Here is a 19,633-nt window from a genome sequence, read left to right on the forward strand (position 1 = left end):
TTTGGCAGGTTCATTCAGTTGACAAATATGTCAATTATTTTTAACTGAGTTAAGTTAAGAGCTAAGGCCCACTAAAATCAATTTCAGCTATGAATCACAATTGATTCCTTAGTAACTCTCTTCCAGTTCATTCAGCAGAAATAATTTGTTTCCCATGAGAATTCATGCCAGCAAAATTACCCAGTACTCAAAAAAAATATTAATTTTTAAAAATATCAGCAAATTTACATTCCTCTACAGAATGTAGCAGTTCCTTGTTGAAGACAATTTTTCTCATTCCTCTACATTTGACTTGTACCGGTGACAACTGAAAATTAATCTAATGATGAACCCCTTTTATCTGATGAATAACTTTTTATTGAGTCAAGTTTACAATAAGTTTTCAGAAATAAGAGGGGAGATGAAGAAGGAAATATAGGATTTGAAAAAAACAAATATTATAGTTCTGTTGTAAATAAAATTAATGAGCTTTTTTCTTCACTACTACTTCATACTATGAAACTGCAAAACCATCAAGTCAATTCTGGCAGTTTTGCAACATAAAGTTTCACTATATTAAGGAAGGAGGCATTTTCTGCTCATGAGTGTTTGGTAAAAGGTAAAGGGTGACATGGACATGAGGTAGAGGATTTGGTTTATGAACAAGTAATGACCTTGGAGAGAAAGAAATTAAGTTTTTAAGGAAAAATGTTTCAATTATCACTAATACCTGGTCTAAATATTATATAGACGCAAGGATATTTGGAAAATATCCAGGGATTCTGAGATATCAGATAGAATTGATTATGATTAGGCACAGATTTAGGAACAGTATAATTAATTGGTACATTTTCCCAGGAATGGATATGAATTCAGATGATAATTTAGCACTTATGAAATAGCACTTTGAATTCAAAGAATAAAAAAGGTAGGTGGTTGAAAAAAATTGAATACGAGCCGGAATGAAATCCTATAAAGCTGGAAAATTGAGAATGGAAAAGCTGGGAAGAATGGTATGAAGCTACAATATGGATAAAAAGAAGAAGATAGCCAGAAGGTAGTTGAGAAATAAGTTATCAAGGACAATGGGATGGGCAAACTAAAGCAAGAAACTGATAAGGTGAAAGAAACATGGTGGATGATGCAGTGAATCCAAATAAAGAACGACTACCTTAAAAGGGTCTAGACATCAAGCAAAAATGACATTAGCAACAGATTTTAAGAAGTCCCCCATAGTTCAATTTTGTTAATTTTTAAAGTGCAGAAATTTTCAATCTAAACCACTTCCAAACATATGTAAAGGATAAACACATCAATAAGCCTATTAAATCATGATTTGTTGTCATATAACAGCATGTTTCATTCAATTTTAAATCTCAATTATAAAGCAATTCTCCAAAGGTGCCTTGGCGAATAAGATTCCAATTAACAAACATACAGGTTAGTGGCTAAACCAAATTTGCCACCTGCCTGCCACTTAACGCTTCTGGTTAGTTGAATTGAAGTCATAAAAGAGCGCACCACATTATATTGAAAGTACCTCCATCTAATCTTTATCATCATGGATTTCCTTTATCAATTCCAATTAATTTGAATGAATACAAGAATTTTCTTAAAATTTCTTGCAGCATAACCTTAGGGTGGCACACAGACTCCAAGCAAGAGGAAATACAAAGCAGACAGTTGAGGATGCCCTGAATGTAAGTACACACATTAGCCATTGTTTTTAATAAATGCATTCCAAAATGGTCAAAATGATCATTAAAATGGACTGATGTCCATGGTTTTCAACGTCAGGCTTTCTTCTTTTACAAAGTCAATGTCATTATATATATATATATATATATATATATATATATATATATATTAAATAAATAAATATATATATATTAAATAAATAAATAAATATATATAAGTGTTTCGCCAGGCCCAGGCAATAAAAATATAGATGATTATAGAAATAGGTTAAAGGCCTGTATACATGATAAATAATACCAAGCAATGATCAAAACTAAAAGGACTATTAAATGCCAAATATATACATCATATAAGCGAAACTAAAAGAATAACAAATTATTATACTTCAGGCGAGAGGAAATAAATGTAAAGGACTGATTACTTTCAGTTTTGAAGTGGAACTGGTAGAGATGCACTGCAGACCAAATTTGGGTCATTGAGATTTACTACTCTCTTGAGATTAAAAGGTTTAAGGGACTGGAATAGAAATTGATTTTGGAAAACCTTAAAAAAATTTGAGTTCTTTCTAGGTTTTAAATATTCATAGACAATTAATCTATCAAAACAATAAAAGTGCCATATTGCAATAATAAATACGAGAATGATGCTAAAATATGCTGATTCTTCTTATTCTTACAGTAATTAATTTTCAATAAGTAACTGATGGTCTGTTGTGATTGAAACAAAGGTGAAACAATTTTCTGATCAAATTATTACTTCACTGCTCTATTCCTTACAGATTCCAATTGCTGCCCTTGAAGCAGTCCAACGTCTTTTGAGCAACCTCTTCAATTCAAAGACAATTGAAGTGACAAAATCATAAATGTAAAATGAATTTATGAGAATCAAAAACAGTTATAAGAGCTTATGATTTCACTTTTAAAACCAATGCTCATGCAAGTAAAAGAGAGTGGAGAATGGTAATTATGACAAAATCAATGTTTCTTTTATGAGTGAAATACATCATTACCCTCGTCAGCTCAAAGAAACCTTCTACAATGCCTGTGACTGTGGTTAATTTGACAGTTATACAAAACTTCAAAAAAGAAGAATGATTATGAATATCTTCTTAATGTTTAAATGATAAATGTTAAGTTGAATAATGAAAATCCTTCACTCACTTCGAACTTCCACATGTTCAGGTGATGCGAATTACGCATACATTATTTACCACAGACATACTTAAATATATTGTTAATTTCAATTTATACATACTTAATTTTTGACGAGGAATGTTAATGGTCAATTAATTGCTTTGTAAATGTGATCAATAGTTTTCTTATACGATGACTGATTATCCTGCACAGAGTAATATGTAAGCACTCCCATTACCCAATGTGTACAAAGTGACTAAGATAATTAGATCAGTAATGTGCCCACCAACTACTGCTCAGGTCACAGGGTCAAGTCTTACCTCTGTCAAGGGTGTTGAGTACACATGGGGGATTAGGACCCCGGGATTATTAAGGACAAGCCAAGAATGGCCTACTGCATGAAGAGTTGCAAGATATGGATCAAAGGAGATGCACAGAAAATGTAAAATAACACTTCAATAAACAATAATGACTAAAGGGTCATTGTACTCTCCTCTGCTGTATACATATTACTCTATGACTATCACTCCAGCAATCCATGCTAACGTTCCATCACACCTCGCACAGCCCAATAACATCCAAATTTCCACTCTCCCCATCCTTCCTCTCTCCATCTTCCACTTCATATTTTCTATATCACTCCTTATCAACATTGTCCCAAAAACTTACCTTAACTGGTAGATTACCTCATAATAATCAGCACTGTCCCCAAGACCTTATTTTAACTGGCTTGGTCCTCTTCTGTCTCTTCTTTGTTTTCTCCTGCTATTATTTTCAAAGTTCAAGATTTTGTGTGATGATGAGGGAGTCTTAACCTCTCGGCCTTGCCTCTCCTGCTGCAAGGCAAGACCCATAGCCCAGTGGGCTGAGTCCCATTGCTCTTGACCTCCCCAATTGTGTATTCATGTCACTCCCTCACTCAAAAGATCACTCCACTGGGGTCAGATGTCTTTGCAGCCACCTTACTGTGGACCAGGTTCTGTGCAGACTACCTTTTATCTGCCTCTTACTCTTCGACCTTTCCAGCATTGGTGACCCCCACCAACACCGATTGCCAATGCCCCCACCTGCCCAGCTCTAGGTCATCAGAACACACAAGACCTCCCACCACATGAAGGTTGCAATTGATCGTGGGGGGACTAAATGAATATAAAAAATGAATAAAATTCATTTGTGCCACTCATAGCAATGTGTGTAATTTCTGATAAGCTTTTTGCTACATTTATATGCAACCATTGGTATCAGACTTCAATGTAAAAAATTTTCTCATATAACTATCATTAAATGAATAACAAATCATCAGGTATATTTTTGACATTCAGTCATAATTTATTAAATACTTTTCTAAAAGTCAGGTTTTGAAACAGCAATTGACATAATGACAAAGCTAACTTTTTTAAGAAGCAGCACATTCATTATGAGCACCAATATAAATAATAACTTAATTTTTTGACATAAAATTTTCAGTTTGCCAACAGAGGATGAGTCAAACTTAAATTGAGTGCTGAAGTGAGGATCAGAGGTCATAAAGCAATTTAAAACTATAAAAATAACTTTGACAGTTCCGCATAGGTAGAATGTGCTCCCACTAGCTATTCAAAGGAGATGTGTTACTAAATGGTTCATCCAAGTCAGCAAAGTCCTTCACACCTTGGGCCTTGACTCGCAACTTAATCTGCGGTTGCCTGAGTGTTTTCTCTTTGATTTCCCCCGATGCATCCTCTTCTTCAAAGATATCAGCAGTCAAGCACACGGAGCACCCATCCCCAATTCTGCCCAGCTCATGAGCAGCAGCCAGCTGATTCACCACCTGACGCTCAACTTCGTGCTTGATGGACCTGGCTCCATAATGGACATTGTAGCCATCAGCCAAAGCTGCCTCCACAGAATGATCCCATCTCAAATCAATACTATGACGTTCCTTTGCCTGAGAGGAGAGAGTCATAGTGAGGCTAATATCTTGAACAAAATTTAAGTCTAAATCAGAACACACGCTTACCTTTTCTGCCCACCATTCCAGCTCCTTCCTCACCAGCTGGAATAGTTCGGATCGTGAAAAAGGTAAGAAATAGATTATTTCATTTATTCGGCCTAAAAATTCATCCCGACGGAAATGTGCTTTGAGTATAGGCTGCACAACTTGCTCTTTAAACTGGCGGGAGATGACAATTTTCTCAGGCAAGTCTTCATCCTCTGCAAGAAGAATGAAGATGAATGTGAGCCTGAGCAGGCTGGTAATGATACCCTTATAAAAGAGTTGAAAAATGGAAAAAAATGTACTTCCCATTGCTGAAAAACTCAAATTAATCACACAGAATAAAAAGGAGTTTCCATACATATGCATACATACAGGGTACGTTCCAAAAGTAATGAAATTAAATTTCCAGCCCCGCTCCTATTGGTTTATGGAGAGCACTGAGACTGGTTTTATTGCCACAAAACCAGTCTCAGTGCTCTCCAAGCTGTGGAAGCAGCAGGACGTCAGCTATTGTAAACCTCTGCGCTCAAGATTGTGCCACGAAAAAAAATGGAATCGATGACTGAGCAATGTTACGTGATAAATTTTTGTGCTTCACTGAAAAAATTTCTTGAGGAGATTAACAAAATGATACGTGAGGCTTATGAGGACTTTTCTCCATCCTAATAACAAATTTCGAGGGGGTTAATGGCCTTTAAGGAGGGCCGGGAAGAGGTTCATGATGAACACTCGCTCTGGGCAGTCATCAACCAGCCAAAATGACAACAATGTGGCTCATGCTTGACAATTGTTGGACTCTGACCGTCGATTGAGTATTGAGATGGTTGCCAATGAACTGAACCTGTTGCCTACGGTTGTGTTTTGCATTCTTACTGAAGATTTAGCGATGAGGAAAGTGTGCGCCAAGCTTGTGCCCATGGTGTTTGCCACTATACGCTAATAGTCCATGAGTTCCTTGCCAAACATGAGGTGCCAATGCTGCCCCATCCCCCCTGTAGTCCTAGCGTCACCCCAGCAGACTTCTTTTTGTTCCCTCGGATTGAGGTTACCCTGAAAGGAACCTGTTTTTTTCGTTTATGTTAGACCATTTGACACGAAGACACTAGCAGGATTTGCTAGCCAAACTGTTATCCACTCAAGTTAACAATCACTATCATAACTGGGAAGTATGAAGAAATTTATGGTTCCCATTTTTTCCAGAGACTGGACTAGCCATAGGCCATTTCCCAATGGCCTATGGCTATTTTCAACTGATCGTACAGCTAAAATTAATATTCACACCAGGAACTCTGAATTTTGATATCACATTCCTTTCATTGCATATAAAATTCCTAACTTCTTAAGGAAATTAGAAGATTTTTTTCCATTTTTTCTCAAATTTTTGAGGAAGTTGGGTAATTCCAGACTTTTTACAGGTTTTCCAAGTATTCTGAAAGAATGGCTGACCATTTATTGGAAATTTCATGATACATTCTAAATTAATATCATAAGATTTCTCACTGCTAACACTGCATTTAGAAATTCTTTCACTCATAACTTGTAATTTCTTATGCAAATAAAGAAAAATAAATTTGTATGGAAGACAGGAGAGCTGTTAAAATTAGAACGGGTTAGAACATTTTATGGCATCCCAGAAATTTATGATATATTAAGAGTAAATTATCACAAATTACCAAAGCTAATTTTTGAGTCGTGCAAACCCATTACCACGTGCAGGTCATTCTTACACCACCGTCGCACTTATTTTCATATCCTCAAATAGAATGTGCTTTAATTTGCTTAGTTAAAATAATTAACTTTTCATTCAGAAATTCAAATTGCTATGATCTTATTCAGGTTTACATGTCACAAGTACAAAAACAAGGGGGAGAAGTAGACATTGTTTAAAATTGATTAAAGAAAATGAATGTGTGTGTTTCTGGTAGGATGGTGATGGGGGACGGAAATTAGGTGTAGGAGAAAGGGAGGAGGGTGAAGAGAGATATGAGACTTAGACAAGAGCATATGGTTTACTGACAAGAACAATGCAGGGAGAAATAAAATAATTTTATCAGAGAAATATCTCAATTTAAATTATACCTTGTTTAAAAATGAGGGGAGAACAGGGCGATATTAGTTATATTATATGACAAATATTTACGCATAGATTTATGAATAGTGCCATATATTGTAACAGTGTCCTAAGAACACACGCAGATTCTGATAACATTGTTTGGATACAGATCATATTCTTACAATCTCACTGAAGAAAGTGATTTTATTCCAGAAAACAGATTAAACCCAAGAACAATAGTTAGTAGTAGCATTTAAGGCAGGCGACCGACAGCTAAGGTCACTTGTGCCATTAGGAATGGACAGGAAAGGATGAAGCGTGGAGAGAAATCCGGCATTAAATCTTACCATACTTAAGATTTTTACCTTTCTGATGGAAGAATATATGGTCTGATGCTAGAGAATTCCATGAATCTCTCCCAATAACATACACAAACAAAATAGCAAGCATGTTTGCAATCCTGTTAAATGTAATATTTTTCATTGTAAATGATTTATCATTAATTGTTGAAGTAAACATTCTAAATATGCATTACTTACTTATATCCCCAGCATACTTTTGCTTCTCAATCTCCTGAGCCTCCTTTCTTAGTTGGAGAGCATGCCCTGCTATTTCATCACTAGCCAAATTTGATGTCATCACAAATATTGCATCTTTGCACTCAATGGTTCTTCCTTTCCCATCAGTCAAGCGGCCCTTAAGAAGAGGTTTATAGAAAATAAAAATGAATTATGTTTCATATTGTAACCATTGGTATAATTTTACAAAGCAGATGGCATCAATTTACCACTTTCGGCGGAGTATAGTTTGGTATAGCTCAGAAATATGGTCAAAGGCAAGAGGATTAGCATGGATTTGGGTAAGACCATTTACATTTGGTTGTAGAGAATAATGGAAAAATTGAACCTGATGGAAAGGAAAACTAATGAAGAAGTTTTGCATTTGGTATGGAAGGAGATAGGGTTGTTAGGAGAAATCCAAAGAAAAGAGTAAAGGGACATGTGTAGAGGCAATGGAATATTGCACCTGGGAGAATTTTGGTTAAGCAATGTTCATTGCACTAACGAGATCACTAATAGAGAGGAATATAGAATACAACTAGAACGTATTTGCCTATTTAGTATATTTCAAAAAGGCATTTAATAGAGTGAATTGGGAAAAACTAATGAATGTTCTGCAGGAAATAGGAATAGATTGGACAGACAGAAGCCTAATCCGCAACCTGTACATGTCTCAGACTGTTCAGGTGCGGGTGGGTAACAGGGAGTGCAGATGGGATGTGTTAGGAAGAGGTGTAAGGCAGGGTTGCCCATTATCACCGTTGCTGTTCAACCTGTATGCAGAGGAAATGATTAAAGAGGCTTGGAAAAACTGGATGTAGGAATGAAAGTCGGAGGGGAATACATTAAATCAGTTAGGTTTCCTGATGACCAAGCTCTAGTTTGTCAGTCAGACAAGGGGTTGCAAGCACTGCTGAGTGAATTGGAAATTCAGTGTGACAGGTATGGGATGAGAATCAATATTAATAAAACAAAGGTTATGCGATTTTTTTTAATTTATTTTTTTTTAATTCAGTATAAGTCCGAAAACAGCACATTTTGGCCTTTACATCGAACTATTAACAACGATAACAATGATCACATTTACAAACACCCAAGCCCTAGATGGAGCGAAACTCACCCAGGCGGGAATCGAACCCGCGACCCTTGGAATGGCAGACGAGGACGTTACCCCGCCGCCACCGGGGCCGGCAATTTTCTAGAAAGAAAAAGGCTAAGCTTAACATTAAAATAGGAGGGCAAAAACTAGAGCAGGTAGAACAGTTCACGTATATCGGGAGTGTTTTGGACCAAAACGGTCGAAGTAGTAGGGATACAAGGAGAGGAAGTCCATTAGGCAAAGAAGCTTTCACAAGGAAGAGGGAATTGATGACAGATGTTGAGTATGGACATTCAGAAAAGGCTTGTTAAAACTTTGATCTGAAGCATACTTATGTAAAGTGCAGAGACATGGTCATTGAAGAGAGGAAAGTCTTTGAAATGTGGGTGTGGAGAAGGATGGAGGTAGTGTAGATGAGAAAGGAAAAGGGCTGGATATAGTGGGGGAGGAGAGGGAATTGTTCGGAGAAGTCAAAAGGAGACAGGAAAAATGGATGCAAGTATATTGATTGGCAGTGGGAGGTCAAAGATAGAGGGGAGAATTTTAGACAAACAAGGGAGGGCAGAATAAGATAGAGATGATGGATGGATTGAGAGGGACGAAAGGAGAGATGAGCTTTAAGGAGATGATGAGCGGCTTGTTGTAGAGTAGGATGTTGGGTTATGCTTAGTTAGAGGAGACAAGATATTTATTTGGTAATTGTGTCCTTTCAAAACCTACCTTAACCGGGTAGATTACCTATAATAATGGACCTCAAAATGTATTATATCATCCTACATATGTTTTATCCAGACATCCTTTTACAAGATGGATTGAGGGATTTGGAAGGGTCTAATTAGGATGCTAACTATATTTATATAGTTTGGGGTCCAATTATAGTGGTAGTAGGTTGTACGCGGTCTTTTGTAGTTTAGGTTCTAAAGCTATGTGGCATGATAAATTTAATTTATTTTAAAGCCCTGCCACAAAACATGAAGACAGATTTATCATTAATGGTAGTCCACCATTTAGGATATGTTTTTTAAAGTCACATTGACTAAACAGTACTACACTCATTCCAAGAAACTGTGACAGTAACTTTATGATGGAGTCATCCACTTATATACATTACAATGGAATAATTTTAGGGAGTAAAAATCATTTGCCATCAATCCTGGTCAAGGTGAATGATTTTTATGCTCTGAAATTGTTGCATTGAACTATTGCACTACTTAGCCTCACCTAACAGCCTTAAATACCACAAAACCCTGTATTACAATAAACCCTCCTTTAACTTCACAGAGACGGTACATTTAACTTTTTTTCTCTTACAGCAAGAATACATGGTGGCCTCATCAGCCCACCTCATGATTATGATGCTATTACATTAAAACCCAGACTACTTCCAATTTTTCTTTGGCCTGTGATAATTTTAAGCAATGATTTCATGGGTTTACATTACATTTCACTCCAAAATGCTCTCAAGCAAATGTAACAAAAACTTTGATTTAATCACTGGAGTGATTGCCTCATGACTGAAAGAACAAAATGTCCTGACGAACATGGTACGGTGAAAAGATAATCTACCTCATCAAAAAGTTGAAGAAGCACAGTCATGACATCAGGATGTGCCTTGTCCACTTCATCAAAAAGAACAACCGCACGAGGACACTTGCGGAGAGACTTGGTTAACTGCCCCCCATCATCATGGCCAACATAGCCAGGGGGAGCACCAATTAATTTTGCAGCCTGAAGAGAGAAAAACAGAGAGTGAACATGCATAACATACTTGATTTTTTCAAGTTCGCGAAATGTATCTCATAAAACTAGTTTTACTTGTATAAGATTTCTGTTCATACGAAAACTTTCAATAATCTAAAGGCAGTTAATGTGAAAGAAACCTTAATAAATTAATGGGATTGACTTAAAATTAGCAAATGGAAAATTGTAAAAAATTGTCAAATAATAAAAATTTTAACTTGCACTGGCTCATTTTGATCACAAAATGCTTGTATTCACCACAAGTAATAGCATTACAAATTAACAATATTTTAAATTACATTTATACATATCTTATTATATTCTACATTCTAACATTTGAACTAAATATTCAACAAATGTTATCTCTTAATTTAAAACTGCAAAATATGCAGATATAATCAACATTTTGTTTACCTCATGCTTTTCCTGGAATTCAGACATGTCTAAACGAATAAAGCATTCTCGCTTGTTCTTATGAATATAGTTGGCAAGTTGTTTGGCAAGTTCAGTTTTCCCGATACCAGATGAGCCAAGGAATAGGAAAACGAGGGGATGCTCATCATCTGACCAGCCATTTTCTTTTCGACGGATAGCTAAGATATGAAAAATTTATTATTAATTAGCCACATTGAGGATCATTACAATAACACCACATATCAAAACAGATATGGCTTGCGAGTAAATTAATCACTTCATAGTGTAATGATAAGAATTGTATCACAAAAAAATGGAACAAATTAACATACAATGCAAGCAAAATAAAAACTGAAAAATAATATCAGCAACTTTGACCACTATCTTAAAAGAACCCATTACTATTTTCACAAAGAAAGACCTTTCAAGATCGTAAATTAAGCCAATCATAATGGCTGATGGACTTTCTTCCAGAATACATTTCTATTGAAGGTACAAAAGTAATATTTAGAACATTTCCAAGTTATGTACAACACCTACTAATAACTCATGATGATAAAGGTGTAACTTTTATTTGGCCTGTAATAATTTTAAGCAATAATTACTCGAGTAAATCATTCCACAAGGCTCTCTTGTGGATTTTACAAAAACCTTTGATAAAATCAATAGAGTGATTTTCTCATGACTAAAGGAACCTTGATGTTCTGACGAACAATTATACAGAATTATTTGTGGCCTGCACCTTGATATTTTTTGTATGACTTACACTGTTGATGTAAAGAACATTACTTCAATGTGGAGTAAACGAGTTCATGAACAAATTAGAATAAGTGGTAAGGCACTCCTGGACATGGCACACAACCAAGACCAAAGACACTTTCTTTTCCAATGGATTCTATCTATGGTTCAGTAGAGAAACATTCCATCAAATCTTAAAGGCAAGATAACAGGCTATTTATTCAAACCTCACACCAACAGTTAAAGTCAGACATGAATGAAAAAATTAAAGAGGCTGCCTAACACATTCAAGGATTAATTTTTTCCATACATAATTTATGATTATGACATAAAAAGAGGGAAACACTGGCATACCAAAATAATGATCTCCTCTAGGTAGCAGATTATATTTTAAAAAATTCCCCCTATTCTTTTTCAGGTTTTTATCTTGCCTGAAACTAATATGATGCTAGACAGTTAGAATGTAGGCAGACGAATAGTTGTGTAGCAAGAAAAGGATATCTTTCGGATGATTGCGCGGTAGGGAGAGAAATGACTCAACGCCTCTGATTAAAATCATTCCCACAATAGAATGTACCAATACATAAAATCATTTAATTTAGAATATAATCCCAATACAGTCTTTGAGATAATGATTAGAATGATGCGATTGGCAGACTAAATAGAAAAATGTGAGACAGAAGGAAATATGACCTGATGCAACAGCAGTTATTGGGCCTTCTTGTCCGACAATGTGCTGTTTCAATCTTTGCTCAAGAGGAAATCGGCGCCGTTGCTCAGCTTCCTTCTGCCGCTGCAACACCTCATACTGAAAAAGATAAGATTGTGACATGATGCACATACAATCTATCACCTCAAATTCTAACATTTTGACATGTTCCTATGCAGAGTATCATGTTTATCCTCGAGGTAGGTCACATACAATAATTTAATAAATATCATGGAGGTTTCCTCAAAAAGGAAAGACCAGTGAAAACAGGCATGGGATATTATTGGGTTTTGTTTTTGGCATGATGGGAAAACCTTAGAGATTTCTTTAGCCTTCGGGATAGGGGCAGGGAATGCTAAACATGACAATGTTACTGCAAATTCTACTAAATTGTACACCCAATTTTTCATTACTCATAGAATCTTAAGTTAATGAATGATATGGTTGTAGGGCAAATGAATGTCCAATGCTAACCTGAATCACAGGAAAGGGGTTGTAATTTTGTTGGCATAAATGACAATAGTTTGGTCTAGAAATGATGACGTGGCAGTCAGGGTAAAGTTATAAGCCGACCAAAAGGACTAGGGTGAATGTAAGGAAATAAAAGTTAGTGTTTACCAGATTAATCTGGTATCATATGAAAGTTGGCAATGTTCGAAATCATCATTGCAGCCTGTTATGAATCAGTAACTGGTAGAAGCGGAGGTTTGAAGAATTGAGATATGTTTTGAAGGAGTGTGTCCAGGTGAAAGTGTAAACAGTATTGCAGACATGAATGGAAGAGTTGATGTTAGAAATCTTACCACTGAAATATTGGTGCCATCATTAGCAAATGAAATTAATGACCTGTTGAATGTGTGCATGAAAAGGTGATAATTTTTCTATTGTTTTAACTCTTGGTACAATATTAAATTAAAATGATTAGATATCATATATTATCTTTCTGCAGATTTTGTTCACAGATTTTCACTGCAGGTTTCTTAGAAAAATATGTATATGAGAATTGATATCTTGTTTGTTCATGTCTATAAATATTTCTGGGGCTTGACAATTAACATTTATAGCCTGATATAACATACCTTTTGAGTAGATTCTTCCAGGAAATGGGTCACTTCACTCTTCTCCCTTGCGTACTTAATAGGTGGGTGTCCTGCATCATTTTGAATTGTAGGATTAGCTCCACCATTAAGTAATGCTTCAACAACCTTAGGATTGTCTGCTAACACAGCATAATGCAATGCAGTAAAACCACGGAATGTAGCTCTGTTGTTCAGGCGATCATTGAATTCATCCTCACGTCGCACTAAAACTAACAAAAACATAATGTACATTCTCATTATTCATGTTGGAAAATCTTTACAAAAGGTAAATTCTTGATGAAAAACACCCAATCGTAAAATTAGTAACATCTCTACACTACACCAGAATATTCAGAGTATTAGAAATAAAACCTTAAGACTTGGAAGCTGAACTGATTGAATGGATACATTGGTTTTGAGCATAAGTGAATATTGGTGGAGAGAGGGAGAAATTCTCCCTACTCAAAAAACAAGTTATAAGTTAGCAGATTATTATAGTCATTGTTTTTCAAAATAGCAGACCATTTACTTATGTCGAAAATACATGCCTGTATAAAATTTTAGAATTTTCTTCATGTTTTGCCAAATAAAAATTTATTGAAATTTCGGCAATTGAATTGTGGAAAATACTAGCTGGAAATATTTACATAATTTTACATAGACCCCCCAAGTGAAAAGTTAGGTGATAAAAATCTTTGTTCAACTGTTAAAATTCATCTTTAAAAAGAAAAAAATCTCATAATAATTTTAATGCATTTATTTGTCCAAAGATTTGGTGCACATTCACGCACACACAAATAGGGGACACAACAAATATACAATATATATACATATACATAACAATATGCTACTTTGTTTACATATTATTTCATTAAGTCAGAATTGATATGCTGTGACAATTCCAGACATTCATTTAGAGAACATAAAATATTATTTTTCAATAGGTTGAACAGCTTTTTCTTGAAAACAGGTATTTTTGTTCCAAATTTGATTTCATGGGGAAGTATATTGAATAAACTCAAGCCTATTGCTTTGGGCCCATGAGCAGTATTGTGTGTTCCAACAAATGGCTGGTATTGGTCATTGTAGGTCTTTGTATAATGACTAAGATAATTACGGTTGGACAGGTACTGAGAAATATTACCCTTTGCATGCAAGATAAAATTAATTATATATATTCAGAATACTAGTAATAAACCAAGTATTTTGAAGAGATGTTTACATGATACATTGCAAGGAGTATCGCTCATAATATGCATAATCCTTTTTTGGATTTTGAAGATAATGCCCACATGGGGAGAGGAGCCCCAGAAGAGGATACTAAAAGTAACACAAGAATAAAATTCACCATAAGAAATGGATAAAAGGACCTCTATATTACAGAATATATAATATTTCTCATGAGAAAGCATAGGGAGCTTAACTCTTTATGTAAGTATGACAGTGTGTTCTTCCCAAGACATGTTTCTGTGCAGGATAACCCCCAGGAATTGGGTCCTGGAATTTTGGGGAATTCTTACAATTACAGCATCTAATGAGATTGCAGTGGAAACTTTGTCTTTATTTGGGAACTAAACCAGGCTGGACTTTTCGGGCTGGGCTCCAGGCTGGAGGTTTAAATTGGGTTTCAGGAAATTAAGAAGACACCAATGTGATTTCCAACACCAGCTGTGATATTAACATTGATATGTCAATACATAGCAATATTTCGATCAAACTGAACTACCTATAAAAATTTTATGGTTATAAATCCTTGATAAATTCGCCTACACTATAAAGGACAGGAACATGATAGAGATGTTGGACGGGATGAAGGAAGTATACGGAGATGAAGAGGGACTTGATGTAGGGTGGGTTGCTGGAGTTTGTTTTGTTAGGAGTCACAAAATATTTATTTGGTAGTTGTGTCCATCCAAAACCTACCTTAACCGATTGATTACTTAATAATAATATATTATTATTTGGTTATTAAATTTCAACTAAGCTTCCATTTCGTTAAATTATTGGCTATCCAGGAACTTCACCTTAATAGAGTGCCATAAAACAATACAAGGACTTGGCTGTCAGAAGGGAATTTGAATAGGGTATGTCCTAGTATTCTATTAATGAGGGGAACTCTGTTATGAGGGTTGTATATCGCCCGTTTCATTTACTCCAGCCCTATCCACCTAGCTATGCCCCTGTTTATATCACCTACGCTGAACCTGACTCCTACTGCTACCCTCAAATTCACTACGCTTATCAAGCACATACATCGACGGATCAGCCCACAATAACGAATTGACTTATTGGTCCAGGTTTAAAATTACTAATTCACAAACTCCTTCCCTTTTTCAGCAAATTTCAATCATTCACACCCAACAAAACCAATTCCGGCTTTGCAGTAATAAGAAAAGTGTGTTATTGTTATAATTACTTAAAACATAATATATTTACCATCTAAAGAATTGAGCCCTTTATCAGCAGCAGTTTGATACACATTTGAAAATTCATCTCCAAGATTAGGATCAGCCCCTGCCGCCAGTAGACACTCAACTACTTCCACGTTTCCATTTATTGCAGCAACTTGCAGAGCAGTCCATCCCAGGTTGTGGCGTTGGTTAACGTCCACTCCGTTGGCGACCAATCTAATTAAGGTATGAATAAAAGTGGTATTTCGGTTACAGGTTCATTACTTTGATATAAATAAAAGAGACAGCAATGAAATTGGCTATTTAACGAAATCAAACAATGCTTCTGAATCTCCAAGAACACTACTTACCTTTTGATTTCGGTTGCGTAGCCGAGTTTGGCTGCACGGCAAAGTTGATTTACTAAAAGCCGAAGAAAATGGAGTAATTAGCTGACATTCAACTGATGTTGATTTGTCGGTCTCTCGCAAGTCTAAAAAATTCAAATATGATACTTGCCATAAACTCCACGGGGTCTTTCACACAGAGCTACAGGTAAACTAAAGCGAAAGAAGGGCAGAGAAGTTTTCCAAGCCAGTAACACTTCTTTCACGTTAGTGATGTAGCTCGCATAGGTGGAAACCGGCCTACTAAAGTTGACTAATCCGTGAAAACGTACAATATCTACACCATTACTAACTCTATTATTCTGTTTCTGGCATAAATATCTATAAACCTTGAAAGTTGGTGTATATTTGGTAGTCACAAAAAACCATAGGACTGGAAGGTGATGGAAGTAATAATTTCTCCAAAGTCTCATATTAGAATAAATTCCACCTTTTAACACGCCTGAATATTAGTAATGGTTAATCTAACGAGTGAATTTAATACACAAATGCATAAGGCAATATCACTACTTTTGCGTTTAGATTAACCATCTTCATTATTTCTTCTGCCGCTACTCTGACCAAAATGAAGCACGTTATGCGAAGGTGACCGAGCCACGATTCAAAAAACGGCGCAATAGACGCATGGGTTTAGCAAATGTTATTCGAAAACTACTGCGTATTTCGATATCACATATCAAAAAACCTTTAAATTTATTACCTTTTTTCCAACCATAGTCATCTATATTTATTCAAAATCCATCGAAGACTTGGTAAACATCAAATCGTTTGTTTGCATAAGCGCCTCCTGCCGTATTCATGCACCTTTAAACACTGGGAATAAATGAAATAACTCCATAACTGCAACCACGACACGGCAATTCACTACTTTTGACACAAGGGTAGCCCACTCCCGTTTAAATTACTCTGTGTTCTTTATAGGAAACCCGTTCGAAGAGAGGGTTGTTCACAATAATGGTACATTCTTGGTTCATAGGTAGTGCTGGCGTCTCATTATTTCACCGTGACTTATTCCTTGTATTCTCAATACCGTCTGCCGCAAATTATTTTTAAAATTATTTATTATATTTTATTACCAAAACTAAGCCCCGACGTTAGAAAATTATTTAGGTGATGTTCTCGGGAAAGAAAAACATCTGCAATTGCCTAAATTTCTTTATTTAACGAAGAAACGCATAAAATATGGATTAAAAACCACTAAGTATACACCAAAAAAAGGACTCCACATTTAGGTGCATATTTTTACAACTAATCTTTACAAAAGGAATACCAATTTTTGGGAAGTACGACTAAAATTTTCCAAAGATGCCTCCTCATTTTCTGGTACCTGGCTCTGTAATAAAGAAGAATTATATTAGAATTGGGTATTGCGAAAGGAATTGTGCAAATGAGGAATGTGTATAAAATCAATTGACAGTTTAAGGATTAGCTTTCTTTTCAATAATCTATGAAACGAATGACTATGACTGTTTAAATACCATGAAAGTAATTTAGTATGAAAGTATCACGAAAGCGTTTAAAAAAAAATATTATGTCAGAATATTCCACTAACACCCAAGAGGAAGAATTAGAAACAAATATTGAATTGATTTCCAGGGTTATTGAAGACAGGCAATGTAAAAATAATTAGTTAATTTTATTAATCTCCATACAAAACTGTTTCATGGATACTTAAGTGATAACTGAAAGGAATAAAGTCTAATAATCAATTTACTGAACTTGGCCCACGAAGAGCTAGCCCATGACTATCTACCGGCCGTTGGAACTCTGGATTTTTCAGTCATAAAACATAAATATTTTTGCACGAAGTAACTAAGTAAATCCCCTAAACCATTGCAGTAATCTCACTACAACGGACATATTATTACCAGTGATACTCCCTGTAATCACTTGCAATTGTAAGACCGGGATGAGTTATGTAGTATATGATATACGGCCCTAGAAAGACATCTACGCGGAAGTTAGCCGAAGCGGGAGGTCGTCTTTCATAGCGAAAACTAAGAGGTCGTAACGAAAACGTTTTCGAGAATATCTGCTCAACTAGAAAAGTACTTTTCCTGAAAATCACCAAAAACACCCAGCACTCCCTACTCTAACACGACGTAGGCATTAAACCCACATCAATAGCCTAATTTAGCATCCAGGGTACATTGCAGTCACCTGAGTCGCATGCAAAAATTTTCACACAAAATTTAAGATTAAGTACTTAACAATATCTCCTAAACTAGAACATTTTTTCTAAAATATGGCAAAAAACACTAACCCTTCTTTCCTCTATATTCAGCCTTTCGCTTACCCCAGGCTCATGGCCTACTTTAGGACCCAGGGCCCAATATCGTCACAAGCGTCGTCCTTTCACACGAAAAAAAACAAAGTACTTCACAATATATGTCCTGAACTAAAAAATATTTTTTTCAAACATTTGGCAAAAACATTAAACTCACTATATTCTATTTGCTGCCTTTTGCTTAACCCATGCTCATGCCCTAGTTTAGTAACCAGAGCCCAATAACGTCACCAGGGTCGTCCTCTCACACGAAAAAACACTAAGTACTAAGTAGGAAAATATATTTGTTGGTATGACTGAAAAATCCAGAGCTTCAACGACCGGTTGTTAGTCGTGGGCTAGTTCTCCGTGCCAATTTCAGTTCAGTTGTTTTCCGTCGCAATGCAAAAGTAATCATACATACGACGTCATTGTTATGCAATCTCGTGATGGATCATAAACGGTATTTTATTAATTTTATATTTTTAACATATTTTCTCTCGACACAGATAGTTTGATTTCCCCATTTGCGTTTATTTCTGTTTCAAATAACCTGCAATATTCCGCGCGGGCGCTATACCTTTTTGGTTTAAAATAGAGAGTCGAATTTAGCGATTTTCACGAAGTTGGACCGACCCAACCCAACCAAACCCAGCCCGGCCCGACCCGACCCTGCCGGTGGATCTTAATTCGTTGTCAGAGTGACTTAATTAAAAATGTTAAAGTTCGGAGAGTGAGCTCGGTGATTTGCCTGAAGAGATGAAAAATGCACCTAATTCTTTTAAGTGTGATTCATGGGACGAATGTCTTTGACTGGAGTAATCAACCTATTTTATAATATATTTATACATAAGGGTACTTAATACAACGTACTCTACGTATCCGTGAGGAACTTTATATTGGAATAAAGAAGTACTATGCGGTAGAATAAAGAGTACTACGTATTAGAATTAATGAGGTATTGAAAATATATGTTTCTTTTATTTCTCATAGATGCATGAGTTGCAATAACTGTAACAGTAGCAATCCGTATAAAATAGAATGCAATGAAAAATGAATGCTCGCACTCGCAATTTATTTTTGCGACTCTTCTTTAAATTATTGGGTAAATAAGTATGTTATCGTATAAATATTTTATATATTCATTTAACATAGCGCGCATCGTCTATTGTTTCGATAATTTTAACATTTTCGTAATAGATAGCGCGCTCTTTTTCGAAGAGAAAATGCAGTTTTTGGGCAGATATTTTCCATCAATTACTTAAATAAATGACTGCGATACTTTTGGAACGAACCCTCTGTTGTCGCCCTCGTCAAATTAAAGGTATTTAGTTGTCTTTGGCGAAAAGACAATATAAAAGCAATTACCATCAAGCGACCGACATCGTGA

The 19,633-nt window shown here is 35.7% G+C and overlaps 1 protein-coding gene and 1 long non-coding RNA gene across 2 annotated transcripts; both read right to left on the reverse strand.

Moving 5' to 3' along the window:
* Nucleotides 1-3,995: 3,995 nt before the first annotated feature.
* On the reverse strand, nucleotides 3,996-16,526 carry LOC139697547 (mitochondrial disaggregase-like). Its single transcript, XM_071596296.1, has 10 exons — nucleotides 16,090-16,526; nucleotides 15,942-15,993; nucleotides 15,617-15,807; nucleotides 13,181-13,410; nucleotides 12,086-12,200; nucleotides 10,655-10,833; nucleotides 10,067-10,228; nucleotides 7,381-7,537; nucleotides 4,810-5,003; nucleotides 3,996-4,737 (listed from the first exon to the last, which is right to left on the reverse strand). The coding sequence occupies exons 1-10, from the start codon at nucleotides 16,388-16,390 to the stop codon at nucleotides 4,399-4,401; spliced, it is 1,920 nt and encodes a 639-aa protein (XP_071452397.1). The 5' UTR covers nucleotides 16,391-16,526; the 3' UTR covers nucleotides 3,996-4,398.
* Nucleotides 16,527-17,209: 683 nt separating this feature from the next.
* Nucleotides 17,210-18,522, reverse strand: LOC139697556 (uncharacterized). Its single transcript, XR_011702789.1, has 3 exons — nucleotides 18,422-18,522; nucleotides 18,241-18,329; nucleotides 17,210-17,310 (listed from the first exon to the last, which is right to left on the reverse strand). It is a non-coding gene; the product is annotated as an uncharacterized lncRNA (long non-coding RNA).
* Nucleotides 18,523-19,633: the final 1,111 nt, after the last annotated feature.

The sequence above is a fragment of the Hetaerina americana genome, unplaced genomic scaffold (genome assembly GCF_022747635.1).
Source record: "Hetaerina americana unplaced genomic scaffold, ioHetAmer1.1.p SCAF_8, whole genome shotgun sequence".
Taxonomy (NCBI): domain Eukaryota; kingdom Metazoa; phylum Arthropoda; class Insecta; order Odonata; family Calopterygidae; genus Hetaerina; species Hetaerina americana.

Bases quoted from the DNA above. Each gene is read 5' to 3' on its own strand.
- LOC139697547 (XM_071596296.1), bottom strand. From the start codon at position 16,390: ATGAGACTTTGGAGAAATTATTACTTCCATCACCTTCCAGTCCTATGG. The intron at 13,411-15,616 runs GTAAATATATTA...TGTTTTTGTTAG, and splicing joins AGGGCTCAATTCTTTAGATG to TTTTAGTGCGACGTGAGGAT. The intron at 7,538-10,066 runs GTAGATTATCTT...CCTCTTCTTAAG, and splicing joins TTCTTCAACTTTTTGATGAG to GGCCGCTTGACTGATGGGAA.